Source organism: Drosophila miranda, chromosome 2, assembly GCF_003369915.1.
Source record: "Drosophila miranda strain MSH22 chromosome 2, D.miranda_PacBio2.1, whole genome shotgun sequence".
Taxonomy (NCBI): Eukaryota; Metazoa; Arthropoda; class Insecta; order Diptera; family Drosophilidae; genus Drosophila; species Drosophila miranda.
The window spans coordinates 1,962,629-1,987,706 of NC_046675.1; the positions used below are offsets into that span (position 1 = coordinate 1,962,629).

Consider the following 25,078-nt stretch of genomic DNA (forward strand, 5'->3'; position numbering starts at 1 on the left):
TAAAACCTAAAAGTCCCAACAGCAGCAGGATCAACCACAGGAACAGGAGTCTCAGGCAACGGTCCGAGAAATTGCCATCGATAGAGGAAGGAAGTAGAGCCTGAGCCTGAGCCGTAACCGAAGCGGAACAACTGGAGCCTGTCTAGTGACATCCCCACGGTAAGTGGTAAAAGGAGTAGGAATTGCTCCTGTTGTGGAGTGGAGTGGCCTTGCCAAGCTTCAGAATATTTTCCCTGTGAATCTTGTGTTTTATTTAAATGGGAATGTAATGGGAAATCCCAGTGGGACAGATGCATTCAATAAACTCGCTTAAGCGATGAATTAGCCTCTGGCCAATGATCGAAACTGGTTTGGGCTTCGGTCCTGGTTTTGGTGGCCGAAAGTTTGACAATTTCCTTTTATTTATTTGGCTCTATATTTGGCCAGTTGTTTGTCCCCAGCAAATTAGTTGCGTTGCCCTTTTGGCTAGCACAAACAAGCCAGCGACACACAAACATGAACACAGAGACCCGCCCAAGGATCGGCCGAGGACCTTTTTCTGTTCGGTGGGCGGTGCCTGGACTGGACGGCACAGCGGGAAATAAATTAAGCCCCAAGCAATATTTTTTTAGTTTGGTAATTTAAATGGAAAGCAGGGGAAAAGGAAAAATCAAGACCGAACGACGCTGACAACGAGAATATTTAGGTTAATCATACGCCGTGTTGTCCCCTACTCCTACCCCACCCCAGTTCTCAGACCGATGCCTCAAGCAGCCTCAGCCTCAGCCCCAGCCCCAGACTCTGCCTCCGCCTCTGTCTTCCTGTCACCGCTCCAGTTCCAGTTCCTGTCTCCGTCCAGCGCCATTCTCGTTACCGCCTGTTTTGCATAAATTAGTAAGTTTTTACTTTTGGCCACCACTGTGGTGGTGGAAGGAAGCTCTGCCTCTGCTCTTGCTTCCCCTCACCGGAAATAAAAAATAAGAAATCCAAGCGATAATCAGGGTGTAAAAAGGGGGGCCAGGTCTGCTGGTACGTCTGCTAGTTGTCGCCTGCAGTGGCGCCCCTTTCATACTCTTGCCATATAAATCAATTTTAATTTAATCACTTTATCGCTCTAATAAATCATGCGCCAGACGCAGGACTTGCTGCTGCTGCGGCGGATGCTGTGGCAGCCTTCACCTGTTTGTTGCTCACAATAAAGTGGGGCAGAACTTTTAGGAAAACCAAATTTAAATACAAAGTTAAAGCGGCGCCTAAAGACGCGTCTAAAGATGGAGGCTATGAGGATGAGGATGATGATGACAACGAGAAACAAAAGAAAAAAACTTTCTTCATTAAAATTTTTAATGACTTTCCCTCTATTTGCGCAAGGTAATGAAAGTCAACAGCGTCACTATGTTTGGGTCTGTGTGTTTTCGGTGTGTGTGTGTGTGTGTGTGTGTGTGTTTGTCCTGGCACATAAATATTTCCCCGAATTCATTTTTTCCCTAATGCAAATTCTATTCGGAAAGAATTCTTTTATTTCTTTTTACGTTTTTTCTGCTGTTTGCTTAATTTTATTTGAAGCTTTTGCCATTTTTCCGAATAGTTGGTTTACTGTCTACTGTTTGGATTGCCCTTTTGATGATATTTAATATTTAATATTAACTAACAGCTTTGCCCTTTTGGAAGCTTTTAACTTTGATTTAATTATACAAGATTGAAACCAAAAGTACGCTTGCTCCTCTCACACACCCCACATAAAATGGCAGAATATTCCATGGAATTGACACAAGAGTCTCGGGTTAATTAGGCAACTTCTTCTGCGGCAAATTCCACAAACGTTTCGTGTTCTTATTGATTTAATAAATAAGACAAATTCCACTCAATTAAATCAATTTACCTAACTGGAATTTACTTCCATTGGCTGCCTCATCCTTATCTGGCGGGACCTCTGAGGCCCAGGCCAATGGATTAGCAATTAAATGCCACGCACCATTAGCGAGTAATAATAAAATTCTCGTACGTATCCTTTCTTCTCTGGTTATTGTTTATGGCACGCCCACTATTGTGTACCGCCCTCTTGCTATACACTACGCATAATGACAATAGCACACACACACACACACTCACACAAATAGCCAGGAGCAGGGGGAGAGCTGATAGCTCGCTAAACTATTTATTTGCATATAAATATTTCAACGCCGAGCAAAGGAGAACCGCTCCACACACGAACACACACATGCCTCTAACGGCACACAGCGGGAAAAGACGTACGTTTGTCATCGATCCCTAGATAATGTTGATGATAGTTCTTAGTTCAAGGGAAGAGTACTTTGGAATTGCCATACTTGAATATATTTCAATGCGAAATGTAAAATTCTTCAGTCAACATTTGTGTGGAAATAGATCTTGGTTTTTCCGAGTGTATTGGCTGCGGTTCATGTGCGATTCCTTTTATAGAAACACCAATCCCCACCTCAACCACCCACCAAGAAGATGTAGACAGGTGGAATCGCTGTGTTGTGTTGTGAAAGTCGGGACTCCGCCTCAGCCACTGCTTTCTAATTGAAATAGTTTGTGAATCGAATGTCTATCCATGTGAGTGTATGTGTGTTTAATATCTGTGGTGTGTGTGTGTGTATGTGTGTGGCTTGATTGTGTGCTAGCAATGTGTTCAATGGAACAAAAGGAAATCCATTTGCCACAGTAGAATTGTTGAGGCACACACAATAAAGGCCAGCCAAGTACCCGCACACATGCCACACCAAAAGATAGAACCAGTAATAACGAGCCGCCCTGTTGCCCCTGTCCCTGTCCCTGTCCCTGTATCTGCCCCAAAAGAAGATATTTTTGGTGCGTCAAATGCAAAACAATTGCAATTTATTTCTGCCGCATTTCTTTATTGTTTTGTTCTCTTACACACAAACGATGACAGGACAATGCACACAAACACACACACACACACAGGGGAACGAAAGGAAGGTAAGCGTTGGATACTCTTGCGGATCTATGGCTACTTTATGATATAGTTCTTGATCACACCTTAATGTAAGGTTTCAGCTTTCAAAATGGTTATTTTCTGTACAGAAACAGGAGGACAGACATGCCTCTATCGACTTGACTGTGAATGGCGGATGTCCTGAATCATAATCATAATACTCGTACCCCCCGAAAGGGTATAAAAAGACACAAAAAACCAACACATTTCCGCGTTCACTTTTGTTTGCACTGAGACCAAAAATACCAGATAAACAAGTACGGAATGTCACGTGGAATAATTCAGCATTTTAGGGGGGCGGGGGTGCCTCATTAGGGGGAACTTAAGGGTATGGGTTGTGGCTATATTTAAACATATGTATGTACATACGTGTATGGTAATGGCTGGCAGTCAAAATTTAGGCATACGCATCAGCGGAGCCTCCGCCATATTTAAGTACTTGTACATGATGTGCATTACATTTTATGACTGTGTGGGTAATAAACCAGCGAAAGTGCAATTACCACAGCAAAAACAGGAATGGCAAGCGGCAATCTGCAACATTGTCTGGTCCAGAGAGAGGGAGAGAGCAGAGAGAGAGAATGAGAAAGAGGTGGCACTTAAGTAGTTTTACACATTAGCGCGCCTCGAAAGCCTGAATGTTGGCCAAAGGAGTAAAACCCATTCTGTATCCTGTAACTCTGTATGCCAGGAGCTCCATTAAAGAGGAATATTTCTATTTGAAATTCACGAATAAATAGTTTTACCCATTAGCGTCAGTCATCGGCACTCGAGAGCCACCATTGAAAGAAAATTCTTCATCAAAGTCTAGCCCTTTGAGGACATATGAGACCGGTTTATCGGCGCCCCTGGAAGTAAAATAGTTTCACACATTAACGCCACTCGAAAGTTGACTGTCCCCAGAAGTGGGAGCCAGCCAACTCTTTCGGCGGTACTCAGGAACCCACCCTAAAGAGGGTTTGTTTTACAGAGAATTTCGCCATCAAAGTCCAGCCTCTTTAGGGCTCCTTTCAGGACATATGAATCCTGTTTGGCGACGCCCCTGAAAGTATGCAATGCCGAGCATTCGAAAACTTTTGCACTGCCCGCAGCACATTAATCTTGAGGCTTGTTTGTATATTTCAGAGAACCAACCCACACATACATACTCATATTTGGATTGTGGGCGCGACCCCGCCTCCTGCATGTGTGCGTATATATTTGTGGATTTTTCGAAAGGTCGCCGCCACCGCTGCTGCTGGTCGCTTGGCGACTCTGACCGGGCCGTCTCAATGGCGGCGCACTTGTAACACTAATGAAAATTCCAATGAGCTGTCAGCCACAACAGCGACGTCAGCGGCCTTGGCACACTGCCAGTAAATTGCGTCCGAGTGGTCATAATTTTGGGGCAGCCAAACACTCGGCTTCTGTCCGTTCCTCTCCTCTCCACAAAGCGGGCAAAATGTAACAAAATGCAACCAACTTGAAGTCCCGTCCCGTCCCGTCCCCCACAAAGTCTACAAAATGTAACTGACGCTCGGGCTTTACAATCTTCTGTCTCTTTCCGAGTGCTGCCTCTCTGTGCGCTCTGTCGTTCGAGTGTGCTACCAAAATATTGTCTTGGCTTGGAGTCACTGTTTGCCTGTGTCTGTGTGAGTGGGTAAACCTGTGATGGCACTCTACGAATTGCTTTGGCATATGTGGGCTAAAGGGTCGTTTTGTTAATAACTTATGACAGGCAGAGAAGTCCTAGTCTTGGTCCTTGCCACACGTATCAGTTTGTGTGTGTGACTGGCTCTTGGCTGGTGTTGTTGCGGTGGTTGCCGAGTGAGGATGATTAATGTAGCAGCTCTTCTACGGCTGGGGCTTGGGCATTTGGCCAGAAAGGATTGAGAACTGAGAAATTGATACGGCAAAGCCAGTGAGAAGTTTCAAGGTAGTCTAGGAAAAATCTGACAATCTACCAGGCATTGGCAGCTGCCAGAGAGTCTGGGGAGAATGCGATCTGACACAAACATATATCAATTTGCTAATGAACAAAGGATTGGCTTTGGACTGGATATCTGCTTTGGTATCCCTGCGAATCGAAGTCTCTCAGGCGTTAAATATCTTTCCCCAGTTGATATGCCTCATTTACAGCCACAGCCACCCCACTCCAGAGGTGCCTCCCCTGGGGGGTAACCTTCTATATCTGCTGCTCAGTTCCATTCCATTCTGCCAGTAAAATTCCCCGAAACATTCTTGGGGTCCTTCATTTGCTTACCTAATTCCCAACACGTGCTGTCACTTAGAATTGTCCGTTCTTTTTTTCGTATATTTTGCGAGGGGAGAAAGTTTTGCTCTTCCACGAAACAGGGCTTAAAATTTTCAGACGCGTCAGTTCAATTGCTCTAATTGACTTTTTTCTTGAAGTTTTCTTGCTGGAGCTGATGGGGCCGACAAACAATAAATACGAAAACTTTTTGACGACCCCCACCCCGCCTCGGTAACAAGAATTAACAGCCAATAATCGATGAAGTGGCCAGGCTATGCAAATCCAAGCCAAACAAAACCAGTGGCTCCTTCGCCCCACATCCCACGGTTCACAGCCCCTGAACCATACCGAATTATGCCACAAATTTGAAATGGCACATGGAGCCTGGTAGACGCCCGACGGCGCGAAAGCGAAGCGACAACGAAATTAAACGAAAATCGTAATAAATTGTAAAAAATTTACGAGAAATTGGCTCAGCTAGGGACGGTACGGAAGACATCACTCCCAGTAAACGCAGGCAATGAAAAGTTTCTGAATTGAAAAATTGAAAATAATGAATGGCACGCATACAGCGAAAGAGAGGGAAGAGAAAACGGGGAGAGAGAGAGAGGGAAAGACGGGAAACTCCCAGGGAATACAGGGAGCACAGGGAACAGGGCGACTCGGATTCAGGCAGCAGCTAAACGCAAAACGCTCCAAATTACAGCTACAAATAAAATTTGCAGTAAGCTGCGTGCTTGACACGCCCACTACCCACAATATCCCAACCCACCCACACTTGCCGCCCACTGGCGGTGCCGCCCACCATACCCCTCAACACCCCATTAGGGCCCGCGGGCAATGCGACAGATTTGAATGACAATTCGCTGGCAGCCGCAGAAGAGTCAGGGAATTGGCAGGCGCCCTCCAGTGGATTGCAAGGGGGCGGCTTGGGAGTCGGGGGGAAGAATGTGAATGCGTGTTTTCCCGCCTTGCTGCTGGTACCGTTATGTGCGATGTGGCCACGTACTTTCTCTCTAGCCTTGCAACAGTCGGAGGATGGGATGGGGTGGAGTGGGCTGGTGTTGGCTTTCCTGCGTGGGCACACGGCACACAGTACGAGTATATGGCGCACGGCTCAGGTATTTAAATTCATTTTCATTTTATGCCAAGGATAGACATCTCGCATTTGGCCTCTTTAGAGGGAAACGGTGCCAGACGAGGGTAACGGGAGTGTGGGCTGCCTGCTGCGTGGGTGGCTCATGAAAATTATGTTCTCCTGCAAATTATTACACCAAAATTAAAATAATATTTCTCATGATTGCAAATAGCTCAGCCAAGCAGATTTTGTTCTTGCCACCGTCGCTGTTTGTGTTTCTCGTTGTGCTTGTATTTTAGCTTTTCTCTTTGCTCCACAAATATACCCATAAATACACAAATAAAAATATAAATATAAACACATAAATATGTACCTGTATACATATTTATATTTCTAATTTGCACCTTTTTTTGTTTGGTTTTTACTTGCGCCAGCGGCGGCGGCAGCGGCAGACTTTTTGGCCTTTTGTGCAGCTTTTGCTCAGTTTGCTTTTTTTAGACGCTGGTTTATTATTATTTTCGCTTGCCGCCGAGCTTTAATAAACAGCCTGAGTTGGCAGAAAAAGAAGATTGCCAAGCAATATTGCCTGGCCTGTGACTATGAGCAATTTTCGTTTTATTTCACCTCCGCGCTGCGCCGAGCCAAATGAGAAATGCTGAAAACTGTAGCATACTTTTGCGGGCGGCACTCCTTTGCTGCTTGCGGGCGTGTGTGCGTGGGGTGGGGATTAGGATGGTTCGCTGAAACATTTCCCTTAACTAATTATCTTGAAATGAGTTTTTCTCAGCCACCTTTGGCGAATCGAAGCGCTGTCGCGCGAGTTGTCTGTGAAGCAGTTTGGCAGTATCCCTGCTCCGGCTTCCGTGCCACGCCAGATTGCAATTTAATGTTAATTTTGTGACTTAATAAGCCATCAAATTTGTGCCCTCGCTGTGCTGTGCTGTGCTGTGCAACAGCGCGCACTTGCAACGGCAATAGAAACTTAATCAGCTGCAGGGCTCACAGCGATCAAGTATTGCATGCTACTCCCGTGCTGGCCCGATCCGCATCTTAACCCACTTCCAGTGCTACTCGTACGTACAGCACTGCCAGCACTCCCATCATGCTAATATGCAGTTGATTAGAATGTCACTCGAAAGCATAAAGCACTCTCGAGCCACAGTCGAGATGTTCCGATTAAGGCAAAAACTGGCACACTGACGATAAGCCTGGGGCCCAAAAGATTTTACCACAAAATGGCCCGTACCCGGACCCATACCCGGACCCGTACCCGGAGCTGTCTGGCCATTGAAGTGGAGAGGAGTGGAGTGCATTATGTTCTAACAGGAATTGCGTGCAGAGCAGAGCAGAGCAGCCGCATGACATTTATTGTGTAAATCATGTAAAACACATACATATATACATGCATACTCTTATACTTGTGTATATGTATGCACACGCACACGCCCTCACAGATATGGTTGGCAAATTATTCGTAGAAAATTGTTTTCTCTCGCCAGCAAGCAAATCAAAATTGATACGGGCATATAATAAAACTATAAGTGGCCGTTTGGCGCGGCCATTAGGAACAATCGATAAGAGAGAGAGAGAGAGAGAGCAAGAGAGCCGGAGGGAAGAGAAAGAAAGTGAAATGTGGCCCCCTCCCGTCATTGTCTTTCTATATTCATCCGCTTGGGGCAACTCCTTGTGTCCTTTGTCCTTGGCGTTTTCACTTTCGCTCTTATCTCACAGGAGCTTGAAGCCCTGCGTCAATATTTCAGCTCCTCTGATGAATTCGCTGTCGGTGCTCCTACTCGTGCTGCCATCGGGGGACGTGACTTCTGGCCTCTTATTATTATTTGGAAATTATCCTGACTGCAACTGGAATTGTCTCACAGAGCCACGTGCCGAGCCACGAGCCACGAGGCACGAGGCCATCGGGGACTCGTACTCGTACTCGTATTGGGTCCTGGGTTCTGGCTCGTGGGTTTGGGGATTCCGCTGGTGTGTGGCGACAATTTGTAATTCTCTCATGTTTGGCCAAGTATCCGCGCGCTGACAGAGTTCTTTCGGGCCACGAGTGTCATTATCCATATTAGGAGGAGCGTGCTCACATATCTCATTTGGCCATGTGACTGGAATTCCATCCATCTCCAGCGAAAGTTTCGCCCCGAAAAATTATGCAAAACCCATTAAGATTCGGCAATCGAAAGGACCCTTTCCACAGTCCCTTTCGCAGCTTGGCCTTCCCACGCGATATGATACATTTTTAATTTATTGCCCTACGGCTCTATGGCCCCATGGCTGCTGCTGCTCATTGAACTGCCTTTTTCGTGATGTGATGTGATATGCTGCCTCAAAGAGAAACTTTGAGCGCCGCGCCGCTAATAAAACTCATGCCAACTCATCAAAAAACTAACTTTAAATACGTCCTCTGGGCCCCGGCGGCAAATGAAACGAGTGCGTGCGTGCGTGTGCTGAAATGAAAGTGAATCAGCCAGAGGAATGGAGTCAACGGGGTCCTAGATCCTGGGTTCACTGGAGCAGAAGTTTAGCAAGAGAGTTCGGGCTTGGAAACAAAATGAACGTAACCAATGGCATGGGAATGCAACATTTTAAACATTAGCTGTATACTCGTATGATGCCACCGATGAAACTATATTAACATACGAGAATTTATCTATATCGCGGGTCGAAGGTCCAGCAGCAAAAGCAACAGCACAACAGCACAACAGCAGCGGAATCAATTTCTAATTATGCAAATATTTGCTCAAATGATTTGCTCATGTGCACACAAGATTTGGATTATTTAGCATTTTTCCAATGCCTCAGTTCTGCCACACGAATGACGTCAGTCCTGTGTGTCCTCTTACATTCCATGACTGCCATGACATTCCGTGTTTTCTCTGTCATGTCTCGCTCAGCCAGTACGCTAACTTCATTTGTCAGGAAAAGCCAGAGAACGGAACAGGGGAGGACAGGCCAGAGAGCCCCAGAAGGAGAACGGAGAAGGACTGGACAACCAGACAGGATCCGAGTCCGAGTCCGAGTCCGGTTCCACTTCACATTTGTGACAATATTTAATTATTAATCACGACACTCTAGGGAGTGGGACAGGGATGCTGTTGGACCGAGCACTACAAATGTGGGACAACATGTCGCATGAGCAATGTGCCACTTAAAGTAATGCCCGATGCTCGATTGGCTCTCCCTGACAGCAGACAGACGTTGATAGCTGGCTGGCTGGCTGGCTGGAAGTTGTCGTCGTCGTCGTTCACCTTGTAGCTGACGTTGTTGTAGTTGCTGTAGTCTCGTTGTTGGATTGTCGCTCTGCCCAATCATTATTCATGGCGTGACAAGCGCGTTAAATGTGTCTCTGCCTGTCCATGTGTGCGAGTCGGCAATAACTTTTAACATGCCAAAGGTATTTCCGCAACAATCCTCACATCAACAACAACAACAACAACAGTACAAACACACGAAAGAGAAAAACTCACCAAAATGAAAATAATTTGTGCTCTCTGTCGTTCCTTCTTCCGTTCTGTGTGCAAATCGCATTGGCAGTGAACCGGAGGGAGGGAGGCTGTCGATTGTGTCTCCTATCGTCGGTGCGGGCCACAAATTAATGCCAGCCATTATCACGAAATCCACTTTCATGGCGGCCACTGCTGTTGTCCTTATTTGTCCTTGATTGCCTTGAACAGCGCCACAAAAAAATACACTCATACCATCCCGAAATAAAAGAAGAAAAATTGTGACATGCCGCCAGCCGACTCGTCACCTCCTTCCTCCTTCCTCCATCCTCGTTCTCTATAGGCACGGCCCCCGGCCATTGTTTCATTTGATTTCTGTTTGCTTTCGCTAGATTCCTCGCGTGCCACGACACTCTGGTGGGGATCGGTGTAAATATTTGTGACATAATTAAGCAGCCAAGCGGCTTGGCATCGGGTCGGGCCAGGCCGGGACCGACACGGCAGCACGGTTCGGGCGCAGGACATTATCAAATCGGTGGAGGGACCAGTTGCAAAGCCGAAAATAAGGCAAACATCGACGCTGGGGCCGTGGCTCAAGAGCGTTTTTGCCACGCGCGTGATTAAATTTCATTTGTGGACTCAGCCCGAACGGAACCCCGACCGACCGACTGACTGACTGACTGACTGACTGACTGAGTCCTTAACTCTCTGTATTTACCGTCGTTTTAGTGCCTCGCCTCGCTTGGGTTAGTCTCAGCTCTCCCAGCTCCCAGTCCCAGCTCCACTTTCTCCCAACGATGTGCGTGCGTTTGACTTGGATTCGCATTAAGATTGTCAAAGATTTGGACGCCAGTGGGGAGCCACTTTAGACTGGCTTGAACCTTTCACTCCGGGCCGCCTGTTTTGCCTGTTTCGCCAGTTTCGCCGGGCTTTGCTTCATCTTCGCTGGCTTTGGCTTTGCCTTTCGCCCAAAAACGCTCTGGGAGCAATTTGGAAGATTTTCGGCAGCGATTTATCGCCCAGCTCCTGAGTGGGTGCCACCGATACTTACCCAAAGATAATAGAGCGGCTCCCCTACCTTACCCTACCGTATCCGTAGCCCTCTGCATCCCCTTCAGGTTCAACTCAAGTTAATTTGAATACGAAAGCCGCCCGCGAAGGAAAAGGTTGTTCAATGTCACTGCCGCCGCGGCGTAGGTATCGGAGTATCCTATCTGCCTTGCGATTCCAATTCCATGATAGTGCAGAATATTAATGGATGTAGGGATCGGGGCCTACATGCATGCCATGTGCCAGCCCATCGAGGCAGCAACAACATTGACTGGAAGCTCCCTCCAATAAATACCGGCATTAGTGACGGGACTGCGGGACTGCGGGACTGGGGCTTGGGCTTGATGTCAGGCTTGGGTGTATTTTTTGACATCAGGGGAGTGCTTGCCAGGGCCGTAAAAATTGTATTGCCTACTTTCAAAGCCCAGAGATAGTTGTCCGCGTTGCCTCTTGGCTTTTTGGGTGCCAGTTGGCAGACAATTTCAACAGACACATCCCCTGTCCTGGGGGCTGGGGGCTGGGGCCTGGGGAACATTTTCATAATTCAATAGGCAACAATGCGACATGGAAAAGCGCTTCATGTAATTACGACGCGCATACAAATTGAACAAATGGCCATCAGCAAAGCAACTTCCAGTATATTGAATGTCAGCATTGTTGTTCCTTTTTGACTTTCACTTTGAGTACCATTTAAATTCAAAGACTGTTGTTGCAGCTGTCACTGGCCGGGACACAGATACAGATACAGCTCAGCAGACAGAGAGAGGGAGAGAAACACGGAGAACATGCATGCCAAACATGCCGCAATGGCTGCCAGCCATAGAAGGGTCTACAGCCCGTAGAACGTTTGTGGTCGGGCTCCGGATCCTTTTTGGTCGATGCTGAATCTAAAATGTAATGTTGTGATTGGGCGTGATTTGGTGGTGCACTGGGTCCGGTCTCGAACCCGAATCAATTTCATTACATTGCACGGAATTAATTTCCAGCAACGAAAATGTTGTACCAAGAGGGTAAAGCTTTCGAAATAGAAAATAGAAAATACTCTCTAGTGTTTGAATTTTGATTCCACTTCAAAGTTTCGGTATGACTCACACAGATCTATGAGTATTTCATTTTCATGCAGATCACGATTGGCCAACCAGTTTTCCACGAAATATCAAACTCAATCTCTCCTTCTCTCTCTCTGTGTTGACGACACGAGTTGCCAAACTTCCTGGCCAAGTTGGTATACCCGCATACCAATGGCAGTGGCCGGGCTTGTCTGCAGCCATTTTGCTTAACTTTCATGAGGCCATTCAATGACTTAACCATTTCCATGTCGCTGCTCGGGTCCTTTTCCAGCCACGCACGCATTCACACAAACACAGACCGTATAGACACAGAGCTACAGAGCCCCCTCCCGCCTCATGTGTGCTTGTGTGGGTGAAAAGGGTCAAAAGGGTTTTCACACATGTACAAATTGCTGGCCTGGTCGAAAGCATTTTGCATAGAAGCCAGCAGCAAGCAGCCAGCAGCCTCCTGGCCCAGGCCGCGTCGTGAGCGACCTTAAAGGTTGCCTCAATTAAATTTCTACCGCCCGGCCAGACACAAAACCCGGCCCGGCCAAAAGCTGCAGGGCACAGCCAGGGCCACACCCACTGAGCGCATATGAATTTGCCTTTACACATATTTTTCCATGTTTCTCATTTGGCTGCCATGTTCTTATGTGGTCCCTCCCCATACACCCTTTGTGACTAACTGCACGTCAACAGCCTCAGCCTCAGCCTCTGCCTCTGCCTCATCGGGCGCATCGGAGAGGGCTGTGAGTAAGTGAAAAAAATGTCTGCTTTTTAGCCGGTTCCGCTGGCCGGGCCTTGCTTGCCGAGCGCAAGAGAAATGTGCCAGGAAATTGTACTGAACTGCTCGGCAAAAAAGAAATGGAAAGTAGAGGAAAAGTAACACAGAAGACGGTGCTGTAGTATGGCCAAAGAAAACATAAACCATAACGGTGTCAAGCTCTGGCCCTGGACCCGACTCCGACCGTGGCATGGGGCAGGGGGCAGATAAGCCAACAACAGGAGGCAGGAAAATTTATGGCATGCGGGGGACGCGTACGCGAGCCGGAAATGAGCAGCCAGAATGTGGCAGGCACGAGGCTATGCCTCCGCCCCGGTCGATTGGCTGCAGACAGGACCTGTCCCTGGAACTGAGACTGAGACTGGCAGGTGATAATCACGAACAAACACTAAGCAAACAAATGGCCCACAGCCGCTGCACAAAAGAAACAACAAATGTTGCAAATGAAAACAAACATTTTAAAGACTCAACCTCTGCAGGCTCCTGCTCCCCATAGCGAACCCAACTCACATTCATGGTGTCTGTGCCTGGAAAAGTGCCCCGGAATCGGATTGCCAGTCATCGGGCTATTCATGCAATTTCGCAGCGCTTCGTTGGCCAGTTCTTTGCGGCCGGGCATTGAGTGAAGTGTGCCAATGGCAGTCGTGGATTTGAATGGTGCTGGCCAAAGGATTTCACAGTGGCTGGCTGGCAACAATGGAGTCGGGTTAAAATTTAATAGCTGACCAGAGCCTGAATCTGAATCTGAATCTGAACCTGAATTGTCCCCCAGCAGGAGGTAGGTCCACACTGTCACAGTCAAAGTTCCGGACACAGTCACATCCAGAGTTTGTTTGCATTAAATACTCGTCGTACCGAGCTTAGCAATCAACTCTCGCTGACAAGAGCAACAGCTCTTGAATAATGTGTTGCACAGTTGTTGACTTCCTCAGTCAAATGCTGTTGACAAAGGCACGGCTCAGCACAGCCTCTACTACGACAGCCACTGCCACTGCCACTGCCACATCCTCATCCACTTTGCCGCCATCCTGCCCGCTCTCCCTGCTCTGTGCTCTCTGTCTGCCTCTCGCCGTGGCAAGTTCAAGTCCTAGTGGTCGCACGCTTGACTTCCTGCCCCTTCTCTGGCACTTGAAATGTAATTTAATTTGTTTATTTGTGTGGCGCTCCGCTCCTCTATCCCCAGAGCCGCTTTGCGGCATCTGCCGTGTCTGCTTGCCAATTAATTGCGCACCTTTCGGGGCGAGACTCTCTCGCCAGACACCGAAGAGGAGCAGGTGCCGGGGCCGTTGCCGTTGCTGGTGCTCGTTTCAGTTGTGCCTCCCCGAATTTGGGGCAGAAAATGCTCTAATTAATGTGTTTGTTAAGCTTTTGTGCTTGGGAAATTCGTTAACTTTGTACACGGGGGATGCGAGTGCAAGTCAACATTTTAATTGAATGAAATTTATAGCCGGAGTTTCCTGGGATTCAATTACATACAACAGGTTCATTAGATGGACGCAAAAACTCCTATCTTCAGATATTCAGATATCCATAATCGAACTCTGATTAAATATGAAAATCAAAACACTCAAGTTTCTCCGTCTCTCTCTTCCGGACAGGACTAAGGACTTGACAATGCGCTTCATTAATTTGGCTGGCAGCCGCAGAGCAGCAGACCCGCTGTCTAAGGACCAGGCACACGAACAGGAACCGGAACAGGGATTCGCGTCAGCTGCAGCAACATTGCATTGAGTGGGGGACACAGACGTAGCCGTAGCCGTAGCCGTAGCCGTAGCCATGGTGGAGGATAACGAGGATGGGCTGTCGCAGCTGGCGCTGCCGGAAGCGGAAGCTGAAGCCGAAGGAGCCGCCGCCTCGGCCATCGTCGAGCCCCTGCTGGCCCTGCTACGTGGCGACTTTCTCAATCAGACGCAGACACAGACACAGACCCGAGCCCCAGCCAGCTTCTACAGCAGCTACAACATATCGGAGGACGTTTACTTCTACTTCAACGGTCTGAGTGCGATGCCCACGAGCACGGAGCTGGCCCTCAACGGCAGTGTGGCCACCACAACTATGGGGCCGCTCAGCAGCACCATCAGCAGCAGCAGCACCACCCCCGAGCCGGATCTGTCCGAGTTCCTGGAGGCGTTGCCCAACGATCGCGTGGGCCTGCTGGCCTTCCTCTTTCTGTTCTCGTTCGCCACCGTTTTTGGCAATTCCCTGGTCATTTTGGCCGTCATCCGAGAGCGGTATCTGCACACGGCCACCAACTACTTCATCACCAGCCTGGCCGTCGCCGATTGCCTGGTGGGCCTGGTGGTCATGCCCTTCTCGGCCCTGTACGAGGTGCTGGAGAACACGTGGTTCTTTGGCACCGACTGGTGCGACATCTGGCGCTCCCTGGACGTCCTCTTCAGCACCGCCTCGATCCTGAATCTGTGCGTGATATCGCTCGATCGCTACTGGGCCATCACCGATCCCTTCAGCTATCCCATGCGGATGACTGTGAAGCGAGCCGCCGGCCTGATAGCCGCCGTCTGGATCTGCTCGAGTGCCATCAGCTTTCCGGCCATCGTCTGGTGGCGGGCGGCGCGTGACGGCGAGATGCCCGCCTACAAGTGCACCTTCACCGAGCACCTGGGCTACTTGGTCTTCTCCTCGACGATCTCCTTCTACCTGCCGCTGCTGGTGATGGTCTTCACCTACTGCCGGATCTACCGGGCGGCGGTGATTCAGACGCGCTCCCTCAAGATCGGCACCAAGCAGGTGCTGATGGCCTCCGGGGAGCTGCAGCTCACGTTGCGCATCCATCGCGGCGGCACCACCAGGGATCAGGCCAACCAGGTGTCGGGTGGGGGCGGTGGTGGCGGTGGCGGTGGCGGTGGCGGAGGCGGATCCCTGAGCCACTCGCACTCGCATTCGCACCACCATCACCACAACCATGGCGGTGGCACCACCACATCCACGCCAGAGGAGCCCGACGACGAGCCGCTATCGGCGCTGCACAACAACGGACTGGCCCGCCACCGGCACATGGGCAAGAACTTCTCGCTCTCCCGGAAGCTGGCCAAGTTCGCCAAGGAGAAGAAGGCGGCCAAGACGCTGGGCATCGTGATGGGCGTGTTCATCGTGTGCTGGCTGCCGTTCTTCGTGGTCAACCTGTTGTCCGGATTCTGCATGGAGTGCATCGAGCACGAGGAGATTGTGTCGGCGATTGTCACCTGGCTGGGCTGGATCAACTCGTGCATGAATCCCGTCATCTACGCCTGCTGGAGCAGGGACTTTCGCAGGTGAGACCCCGGGGTACTAATCCTGCCGTTCAGCACTCCATCAACTGGTTTCTCTCCCTCAGGGCCTTTGTGCGTCTGCTGTGCATGTGCTGTCCCCGCAAGATCCGCCGGAAGTATCAGCCCACAATGCGGTCCAAGTCGCAGGTAAGTTGTCCACCCCCATCGCCCCCACTCCACGCCATACAATTGGATTCGGATTTCAGATTACTCTCAGATTTCTCTCAGTCTTAACCGTTGCTTTCTTTTTTCGGTTTGGCTTGATGGTAACAGTCGCACAGTTTTTCCACTCTCGGCCCCAGGTTTTCCGCTTTCCACGAATTATGCGCGGCTGCCCATATCTCCACTTGTTTTATGCTCCAGAAACGAAACTCAACGAACGGCAAAATTAATTTACAAATTTAATGAATATGGAAAAAAAAGCAAACTGACATTTACTCGTCGCCCACTCCTGCGACCCGTGCCATCCGTGCCACCAACATCCTCATCCTCATGACCATCCTCCTCTCTGAATCGCTGGCTGCCTGCTTGGCTTGCTGGCTTCCGTTCACACATGGCGGACGGATAGACAGGCGGACAGCCATGAAAACTTCCTGACACTCGCCCCTATCCTGACGTGCTCATCTCCTCATCGCACTCCATCCCCCATATCCTTGCATAAATCATCAGATGCCAACCTGTGCGGGTCCTCAGCCTCAGACTCCCCCCCGCTGTGATTTTAATGAATAATTTTCTAATGTTTGAGGATGAGCCAAGGCCAAGAGTGCGAGAGTATTGCACCAGTCAGAGTCACTCGTCGGAGTCGAGTGATCCATTGTTGTGCCCCTGGCAAGCACTCGAGAGCTGAATACCCCATCAGAGGATAAGCACTCAACAGGTCCCGTCTCGGAATAATTAACTATGATTTGCATTCACGTGATTTGGTTTGAAAACGAAGCAAAATTGATTTCACATCCATCAAAAGTACTTTACGTTCTGCCTAACTAAACGGATCATATCATTACAGGAATCATCAGTACACATCATCATCGCATCATCATCATCGCATCATCACCATCTCGCACACTGCCGTTCTTCGAACTCTCAACACATAATTACCATATGTTTTTCCCGATATACCTGGTACTCCGTCCATCTGTCTGTCTGAGCCATACCCTGGATCTTTGGGTGGAGTGTGTATCGATAGTGCCATCTCTTGCCAGTCAAAAACGAACCTCTATAATAAAAACACTGGGGAAATCGGAATACCAAACCTTTCATTCCCAGCTTCCACAAGTGTAAGGACTAAGTCCATCCACGGCAAACCACGTTCCCTCTTCCAGGTTTTTCTGTGGAATGTGGAGAAATCTCAGTACCAGGTATCTGATAGTCGGGAATACTCGACTGTGCTTTGTGTTTGTTTTGTGGCGTGGCGAATAGCTGATTATGATTCCGGTGGTGTTCGTTTCGTGTTCTTACAGAGATTTGCGACGCGGCGCTGCTACTCGACCTGCTCGCTGCACGGCATTCAGCACGTGCGCCACAATTCCTGCGAGCAAACTTATATATAGTTTAGCATACTCGTACATTTAGTTGACATTGATTAAGGCGTCGCCCCCACCCACCGCCCCCTTCGATTTCAGGCTCCTGGCTTAAGCTCAAGCTGAAGCCCTAAGTTGTTTTTTGTAAGTCAATGGCAAGGTAAGCGACTTGTGACTTTGTCTTTTCTCTCTTTCTCTCTCTGTGTCGATGTCTCTCGGTGTCTCTTCTCCGCCTGTTGTCTCTTTCAAAGTCGTTGTGCACACACACTCACACAAATCCACACAGAAGCCACAGAGAGGAATGGGGGGGAAGGGGGAGAACAACACACAGAAAAACCCCACAACGCATTGCACAGTCGTTTTTGTTGAGTCGCCCTGCTCCACCCACCTGGGCTGTACTCCATTTTCTGCATCTGTTTCTGTCGCTGTCGCTGTTGATGTTGATGTTGCTATCTCTGTCTATGGCTGAGTCTGTCCTGCTCGCTCCCTTGTTGTTGGCTCGACCGTGACATTGTTGTTTGTGTCGTTATATTTTGGTTTGTTCCTTTTGTTGGTTACGTTGTTGCAAAAGAAAATCAAAAAACGAAAAGAGAACTCTGTTCGAGCACCTGTTGAATGTGTTGCACCTGAACATATATACACCCGCACACACACACACAGACAGCCCACACAGTCCACACAGTCCCCACCCGCCTCCCAGCGTTGGCTTTACGGTCGTTGTTTGATGATGTTGCTCTTTATGTTGTTACTGTCAAGGTGGAAAAAAAGCCGACAAAAAATCAAACAAGAATGAACGAAACTTGCCACAAAGTCTCTGGACACAAGAGCACACACACAGTCACACACACACACACATGCAGGACACAATGTCCTTTCATCGTTTCTGTCACCGTTTCCGTTGCTGTTCTTGTTCCTGTCGATGTTTTCCTCCTCTCACAAAAGATTTCCCGCAGTGTACACAATGGCGAAACAGGGAAAAACGTCCCACATGAAGCCTGGTTGTTGATCTTGTGTTGTTTTTATGTGTGAATTTTCCTCAAGTTTTATCCGACTTTTCCTACCCCCACCCCCCATTCTCCAGTTTGGTGTTTATTATTTTTAAATTTATACTTTTGCCTTCTGGTTGTTGTAATTGTAGCCGGCCCTTCCGACCTGGTTTCTATGTACACGCCAAACACTCAACAGCCCATCCACACGTCGATGGCTGTCTAGCTTGCACTCACACACCGACACAAACACACATGTCAAACACATACATACATGTGTTTGTGTGAAGAAACAGTGTGTGTGGGGGGTGGGGAGGGGATGGAGTCACGCACAGCCGATACTTGAGAAATGTTATCAAGTGAACCATAAACATTTCTTGCACTTAAAAACTTCCAACTCAATTTTCGCTTCTACGATATGCGTACACACACAAACACACACTCGAACAGTCGAACACAGAACACAGAGCACACACACACACATGTGCCACCACCACATGTAATTGTATTGATGAAAATGTTATTTACAGCAATCAACAGTCAATATGTGGGCCAGACATCATGGTGTGCCCTGCCCCGCTCGCCTTTTTGTATCCGTTCCTTCTGGATTTGGATTTCGATACTGGCTTTAGGCTTGCGCCTGGTTTGGGGGCTATTTTTATTTTTCATTTTTTTTCAATGTGTCTGTCATCATATCAATTACACCCAAGAGCATGCCAATTTATTTGCCAAGTGTTTTCCGAAGCCAATTCCAGTACGAGTACGGAAGGAAGGCTTCGAGCACGACTGGGTCGGGAAAAAGCTTATGGAAAAACTTTTTCTACTCGGGAAAGGGTACGAGCAGCTGGATCAGCGAGCTGAATGCGGGGTCCAGTGGTGCGGGCGGAGAAATGATTGAATATGAATGTGGCAGCCACCGGAACTAAGGCGAAAATTTAAAGCACGTTTCGTGCACGTACGATTGATTCCATAATCATGGACGAGTACTCTGCCAAATTCGATTTTTTCAGATGACAATTGATCGCCCAAAAACCGAAAGGACTTTGGCAAGCCACCCAGCTTGAGGGCCTCAAAAATCATTGATATAGGTCTTAATTTATGACAAAATTTCCCTAATTTATTGGTCCGAGTCCCCAAGACTGTGTGTCCGAGCAGGAAAGTGCTTGGCTCGCCTACAAATGGGGCAACTTCCGCATTTCGCAATTTGCCAGCTGCACGACAAATGGAAATGGGTTCTGGTCAAATGAGGATATTGCAGACGTGTGGTTTTGTCGCTGTGCCTCCCCCCGGCGAGAGCTCGATTTCCGGACTTCAACTCTTTGACTCGCATGCCGCACTGGGGGGCCATCTTTGTTCCACCTCAAGCACATTGCGGTCAGCCACAAGTCGCCTCTGTGTGTGCCTACAAATGGACCCTGGATGACAGTTTAAAATGAACTCGATTGAGGTTTTTATTCAACTTTAATGCACGCAGACACCCAGGGCGAGACAGGGCCTTGCACACGGAACACTCAATGATTAATCGCTGGCTGACATTTCAGCCCACTATGAAAGAGCACCCACTCTGCGTTCTAATGAGCCGTAAAGGATTCTATGGCCAGGCAACCCACACAGCCACAGCCACACAGCCCACACCCACACGCACACGCAGTCTGTCAGACATGGCCAATTTGCATGACATTTCGGGCTTCGAGGAATATCTGCCGAGATGTTTTGATTGAAAATGCCAGCCATCCAGCCCACACATAGAGAACATTCTGTACAGACCACCCACACCCACCACACACACCCACACACATTGAAGCACCACCACCACCTACTTAGCATAAATTTGTAAGCTTGTAAACCCAGCATTTGTAACTCTAAATGTTTGCAGAAGAACCCACTGGCCTGCCTGAGGGCGGGACCGGAACCAGCACCAGAACTGCTGCGCTTTGGGGCCTTTGAATAGGCCTCCCCCCTTCGAATATTCCAGATGCACTCAGAGCACAACTTTAATCAATCCCTGGCTAAGTACGAGTGCACACAAATAATGCTACTCGTGATGCTGCTATTGCTTCTACTGCTGCTGCTGCTGCGCAAAACGCTGCTAATTGCATCAATTATTGGCCAAAAGCTTTGTGGCATTTGGCAAAACCAAATTATTGAAACAATTAATCAACCCATTTCCGCTGACCCCAAAAAAACAGAACAGAACAGAACAGAAACCATAATCAAGTTTAGCGACATTTAGTCATACGTTAGCCAAAGGGAATACACGTACTTTTATTTTTCTTTGCTTGTTTCGTTCTTTCGATAATGGTCCTTTCGCATCAAAATGTAATTTGCCACAAATGTTTCACACACATCAATTATCCCTAATTGACTGTGAACGTGAAATTAACGTTTATAATTATGTGACAGAGCCGTTGAGGCGAGGCGAGACGAGTCGAGTCGAGTCGAGGCGGAAGTAGCCAGAGTAAATGGCCAAATTCGTGGCCAGAGCCATATAACTTTTAATGTCCTTGCCCAGGGACTGGCCGGGTGGGGGGTAGATTGGCTTTTGCACAAGTCAATCTTTCAGTCAGTCACTCACAAAGTCACCAGTAACCCAAGAAAGGCTAAGCAAATGTCTGTTAAGCCTTTTAAGAAACTTTACTTCACGGTTTAGCCCGTGGCGGGGTGACGTGACCCCCAAAGGGGTTTATTGAGTGTTAGGCAATAAATTACAAAAGAGGTCTCTGGCCCGAGGGCTCGCGACAAGTTCGTGCTCGAAAAACGCTCTCAGTAGTTGACGGTGCCATTGACCTTTGGCCGGGGCTTGTCAAGTTCTATAAGCGACAAGCCCCTAGCCGTAGCCGTAATTTTGGAAGGACTCACATAGACAGAAAGTGAGTGTAGCTTTCGGACATATCTTAATGGCATTTCCTAACAGATCGAAATAGATTAAAGTTTTGGGAGCGGTTTTCGTTGAACAGAGATTCCAGTGATTAGCCGTCAAGCTCCTATCTGTGTGATAGCCCTGCTCCCGCTGATACCCCCCCTGCTGATGGCTTTGGATGGCTGGTCCTGTGAGCTATAAAAATTGCAAATTACCCAATTGCCTGGGGCGTCGACCGAGAGGGCCATCCGGTCTGACTCTTCAATTATTTAAGCTAATTGCGGCCACACTCAAAAACACCAGCAGCACACTCGGCGTATACGTAATGCGAATTGTACGCAAATGGGGAAGGGATTTTAGAATTTAATAAGAGGCCAAGACCAGGCGACCGTAAGAAAGTAATTGAATTGGCAGAGCACAGATGATGGGTGGAAGTCGAAAAGAGTGGGGAAATTGGGAGAAAGTAGGGCCGAAAATGGGGGAAAGGCAGAAGAAGAAGGAGGGAAGAACAATTCCAGGCACTTGCAAGATGCAGAGCTACCAAAAGGCGCCGTAGGACACAAAGAGGTCTCAATGGGCACTTGGTATTCCCTCGACCGAAAGAAGGAAGACGCACACATGGACACGCACACGAACACACTCAAACCTACACTAACACATGGCCGTTTTGTTAAAGTTGTTGTTACTGTTATTACGGTTTGCTTTGTGGCTGAAATGCCAGGCAGCTTTCTTTTTTTGGTACCCTTGCAGATGATCTATGATGTCGTGTGGCTTTGATCAGATGTTTGCATCGCAGAAGGATTAATATTCGTCCGTCATTATTCCAATCTACCTGGGACTAAAAACAACAGACATCTGATCTTTGTGACACAGTCATTTTCGATTCAACCCCACTAGAAAATCTCCTGTACATTTATCCTCACTAACGATGCGATCGATCTGCCAGGGTATCAATTGCCTCGGTCCCTCGAGGATATCCTGTTTCCTATTTATTTCCCTATTTTTTCTTCCTATTTCTACTTCTGTTTTTTTTTTTGGATTCTCTTTCTTGCTGTTTGTTGTTGCTCTCTCTTTCTAGTTCTCTTTTTAGTTATTTTTCTGTTAGTTTCAATCATGCATTTTGCTTTGACTTTTACTGCACCACCGGATGAAAAGCACACGGGAAAAAAATAGACGAAAATAAGAAAAACAGAGAAGGAAAGCTGGAAAAGCTGCTACATTTTTCTATTGCTGTTGTTGTTTTTCTTGTTGTTGTTGTTGTTGTTGTTGTTGGTGCTGCTGCTGCCCCCCCTGCCCCTCCCTCCATCATTCTCTCATTTCTCTCTTTGTCTGTGTGTCGTTGTTGTTTTTGGTTGTTTCACTCTTTGTTGCTTTGTTGCTATTGCTGTTGCTGTTGCGGCTGCTGCGTTTATAACGGCAAATTGTTTTCTGCCACACACACACACATAGACATAAACACAAGCACACGCACATACACACTAATACAGAGATACACTGCCTGCAAATTGTATGAAAACACTTGAAACCAAATAAACCAACAAAATGTTAATTAAATGCCTCTTTCCTTCTCTTTCTTCCTGTTCTATGTGCATCCTGTTCTCCTCATCCTCCGCTCCGCTTCGTTCCTGCTTCCGTTTCCGTTTCTGCTTCTGTTTCTCTTTCCAACAGTGCCACGTGGCCGCTGCAATGGTGGCAGCCTCGACCTCCTTTGGCTACCACTCGGTGAACCAGCTGGACCGCACGCTCATGTGACGTCAGCTGAGCAGTTGCAGCACCTGCAGCGGTGGCAGCAACTGCGGCGGCGGCGGCGGCGGAGGCGCCAACGTCGGCGGAGTGGGAGGCGGCTCGCGCAGTGGCCATCACCACCATCACTCCTCGGGCACGGCCACGCCCTCCTCCTCGCAGCGATCGTGCACCCGCTGCCAGAGCTTCCATCGTCACCACCACCGGGACCGGCGCCGCAGCTCCGGGATGAAGCACCGCGGGGACTTCAACTCCACGTCGGCGGTGAACAGTGCGGCCAAGACGATAGTGACGATCACCGCACCGCCGGCGGCAGCGGCCTCTGCCAGCTCGCTGCACCTGGGCGGCGGTGCACGGCCCTCGTCGGTCTCCACTTTGACCATTGCCTCGGTGCCGGCCACTCTGCTGCTGGAGCCGGCTCTCGGCCTCGGAGGCGGGGGCGGGGGGTCGGTGAGTGCGGCCAACACACCTGTGGCACCCAGCCTGAAGCACTCCAGCCTGGCGTTGACGCCGGGCAGCATGGGGCCGTCGAACTCCTCGGGTCACCACGTATCCTTCATGCCCATGGCGGGCATGAGGCGTCTGCGCAGCTCCAACTCCTCGCTGAGCTCGCCCACGGCCCCAGCTCTTGGCGGTGTGGACACCATCTCGGCCATTTCGCTCACTGATGCCGCCGAGGAGCACCGCGAGCACCACCACCACCACCACAGAGTCCTGGAGCAGCGCCAGAGTGTGCAGAGCCAGATCACGACACTGGGCGATGTGGACGATGAAGGGGACAGCGACAGTGACAGTGAGAGCATCGGACTGGCCCTGGTGCAGACGACACCGCAACTGGAATGCCGGCCGGAGACGGAGGCTGCCTCCAGTTCCTCCAGCTCCTCGGTCAAGTAAACTCAGCCAGAGAACCACGGAATTTGATTGGGACCCCAATCAGCAGCATACTAGCCCTAAGATCTCTCCATTGATGTGTGTATATACTCGTACTATAGCGATCTAGCCTTCGCCTAGTCTCTCATTAGCTTATCGATTGGTGATAGAACACTATGCAACAGAATATCTGATTTGATTATCCTTCTATACTTTGCAATGATGCGATGACCGGTGGGTGGGTTGCATAGTTGTTTAATGTAAATTAGTTGTTACAATTAGTTGCCATATCTTAGATCTTCCATTATATAGATGTTACCCCCTAGAGTAAAATATTTCGTTGTTCCGTAAATGTTTCAAGCGTCTTAGCCATTGCAAGCTACGTCTTCAAACCTGTCCACGTACCTGACTCTCTTTCAGACACAAACCAAGTACTATACTCGATGATATACTATACTTACTATACTCTACGCGAAACCTACTGTAAATAGCAACAGGTCCACTCTTTGCCTATTCCTCTCTCTAGATTTAAACCTACTTCTGTCCCAACTGGTACAAATATAAACATTACGGGTGCAATATGAATTTATCCAAGGACTGCTAAGGACTCGAACAATCAGCAAACAGCAGGCCTCAGACTGCTACCCAGCAGTACCATTCAAGGCATTCCCTACTCACATTTCGGTTGTCAGTGTCCAAGTACAAAACTTTGAAGGCCCTTTGTTCCCTTTGCTTTGTACTTTGAACTCCTCGCGAGGACAGCGGGTATACAATAGAGTGAATGTTAAGTGTGCTTCAGATATGCAGGGTTTACTTATTAATTGAGATGTAATCCATCAAAGGGTTCCTCTATGAGTGAGTGCTTATCCGATTTCGATTTTGCAATAATTAATGTGTGCAATTAGGATTGATTTTCCCGCTCCACCAAATTCAAGGAGCGAGTGGAGTGGAATGTCGGGGAAAAACTAATAGAAATGGCGATGCGTCATTTTAGCGGATGGATGGGTCGGGTCGAACGGGAACAGAACAGAATAGAACAGAACAAATCATCATCTCGGGACGAGAGAATAGAAAAATGTTGCTCATTGTTTTCAAAACAAACAAAGCGGAATGGAAAATGAAGGCAAATAAAAAAAAAAAAAAAGCAAAGCAGTGCAGAGGAGCAACAAAAGGAAAAAACTATAACAAATGGCAATTATTAATATTGAATATGTATAGCGGA

The 25,078-nt window shown here is 48.5% G+C and overlaps 1 protein-coding gene across 5 annotated transcripts; it reads left to right on the forward strand.

Moving 5' to 3' along the window:
• Positions 1–71: 71 nt before the first annotated feature.
• Positions 72–25,075, forward strand: LOC108157343 (dopamine receptor 2). Of its 5 annotated transcripts, none has more exons than XR_004471799.1 (5): positions 72–159; positions 14,207–15,880; positions 15,943–16,024; positions 17,338–17,557; positions 22,912–22,988. XR_004471799.1 is itself a non-coding variant. In XM_017289363.2 (4 exons), the coding sequence occupies exons 2-4, from the start codon at positions 14,385–14,387 to the stop codon at positions 22,993–22,995; spliced, it is 1,662 nt and encodes a 553-aa protein (XP_017144852.2). In that variant the 5' UTR covers positions 72–159; positions 14,207–14,384; the 3' UTR covers positions 22,996–25,075. The 5 variants fall into 5 exon arrangements, 1 of the variants encoding a protein (XP_017144852.2); XR_004471800.1 differs by lacking the exon at positions 22,912–22,988 and adding an exon at positions 18,914–20,661; XR_004471798.1 differs by lacking the exon at positions 22,912–22,988 and adding an exon at positions 20,260–20,661.
• Positions 25,076–25,078: the final 3 nt, after the last annotated feature.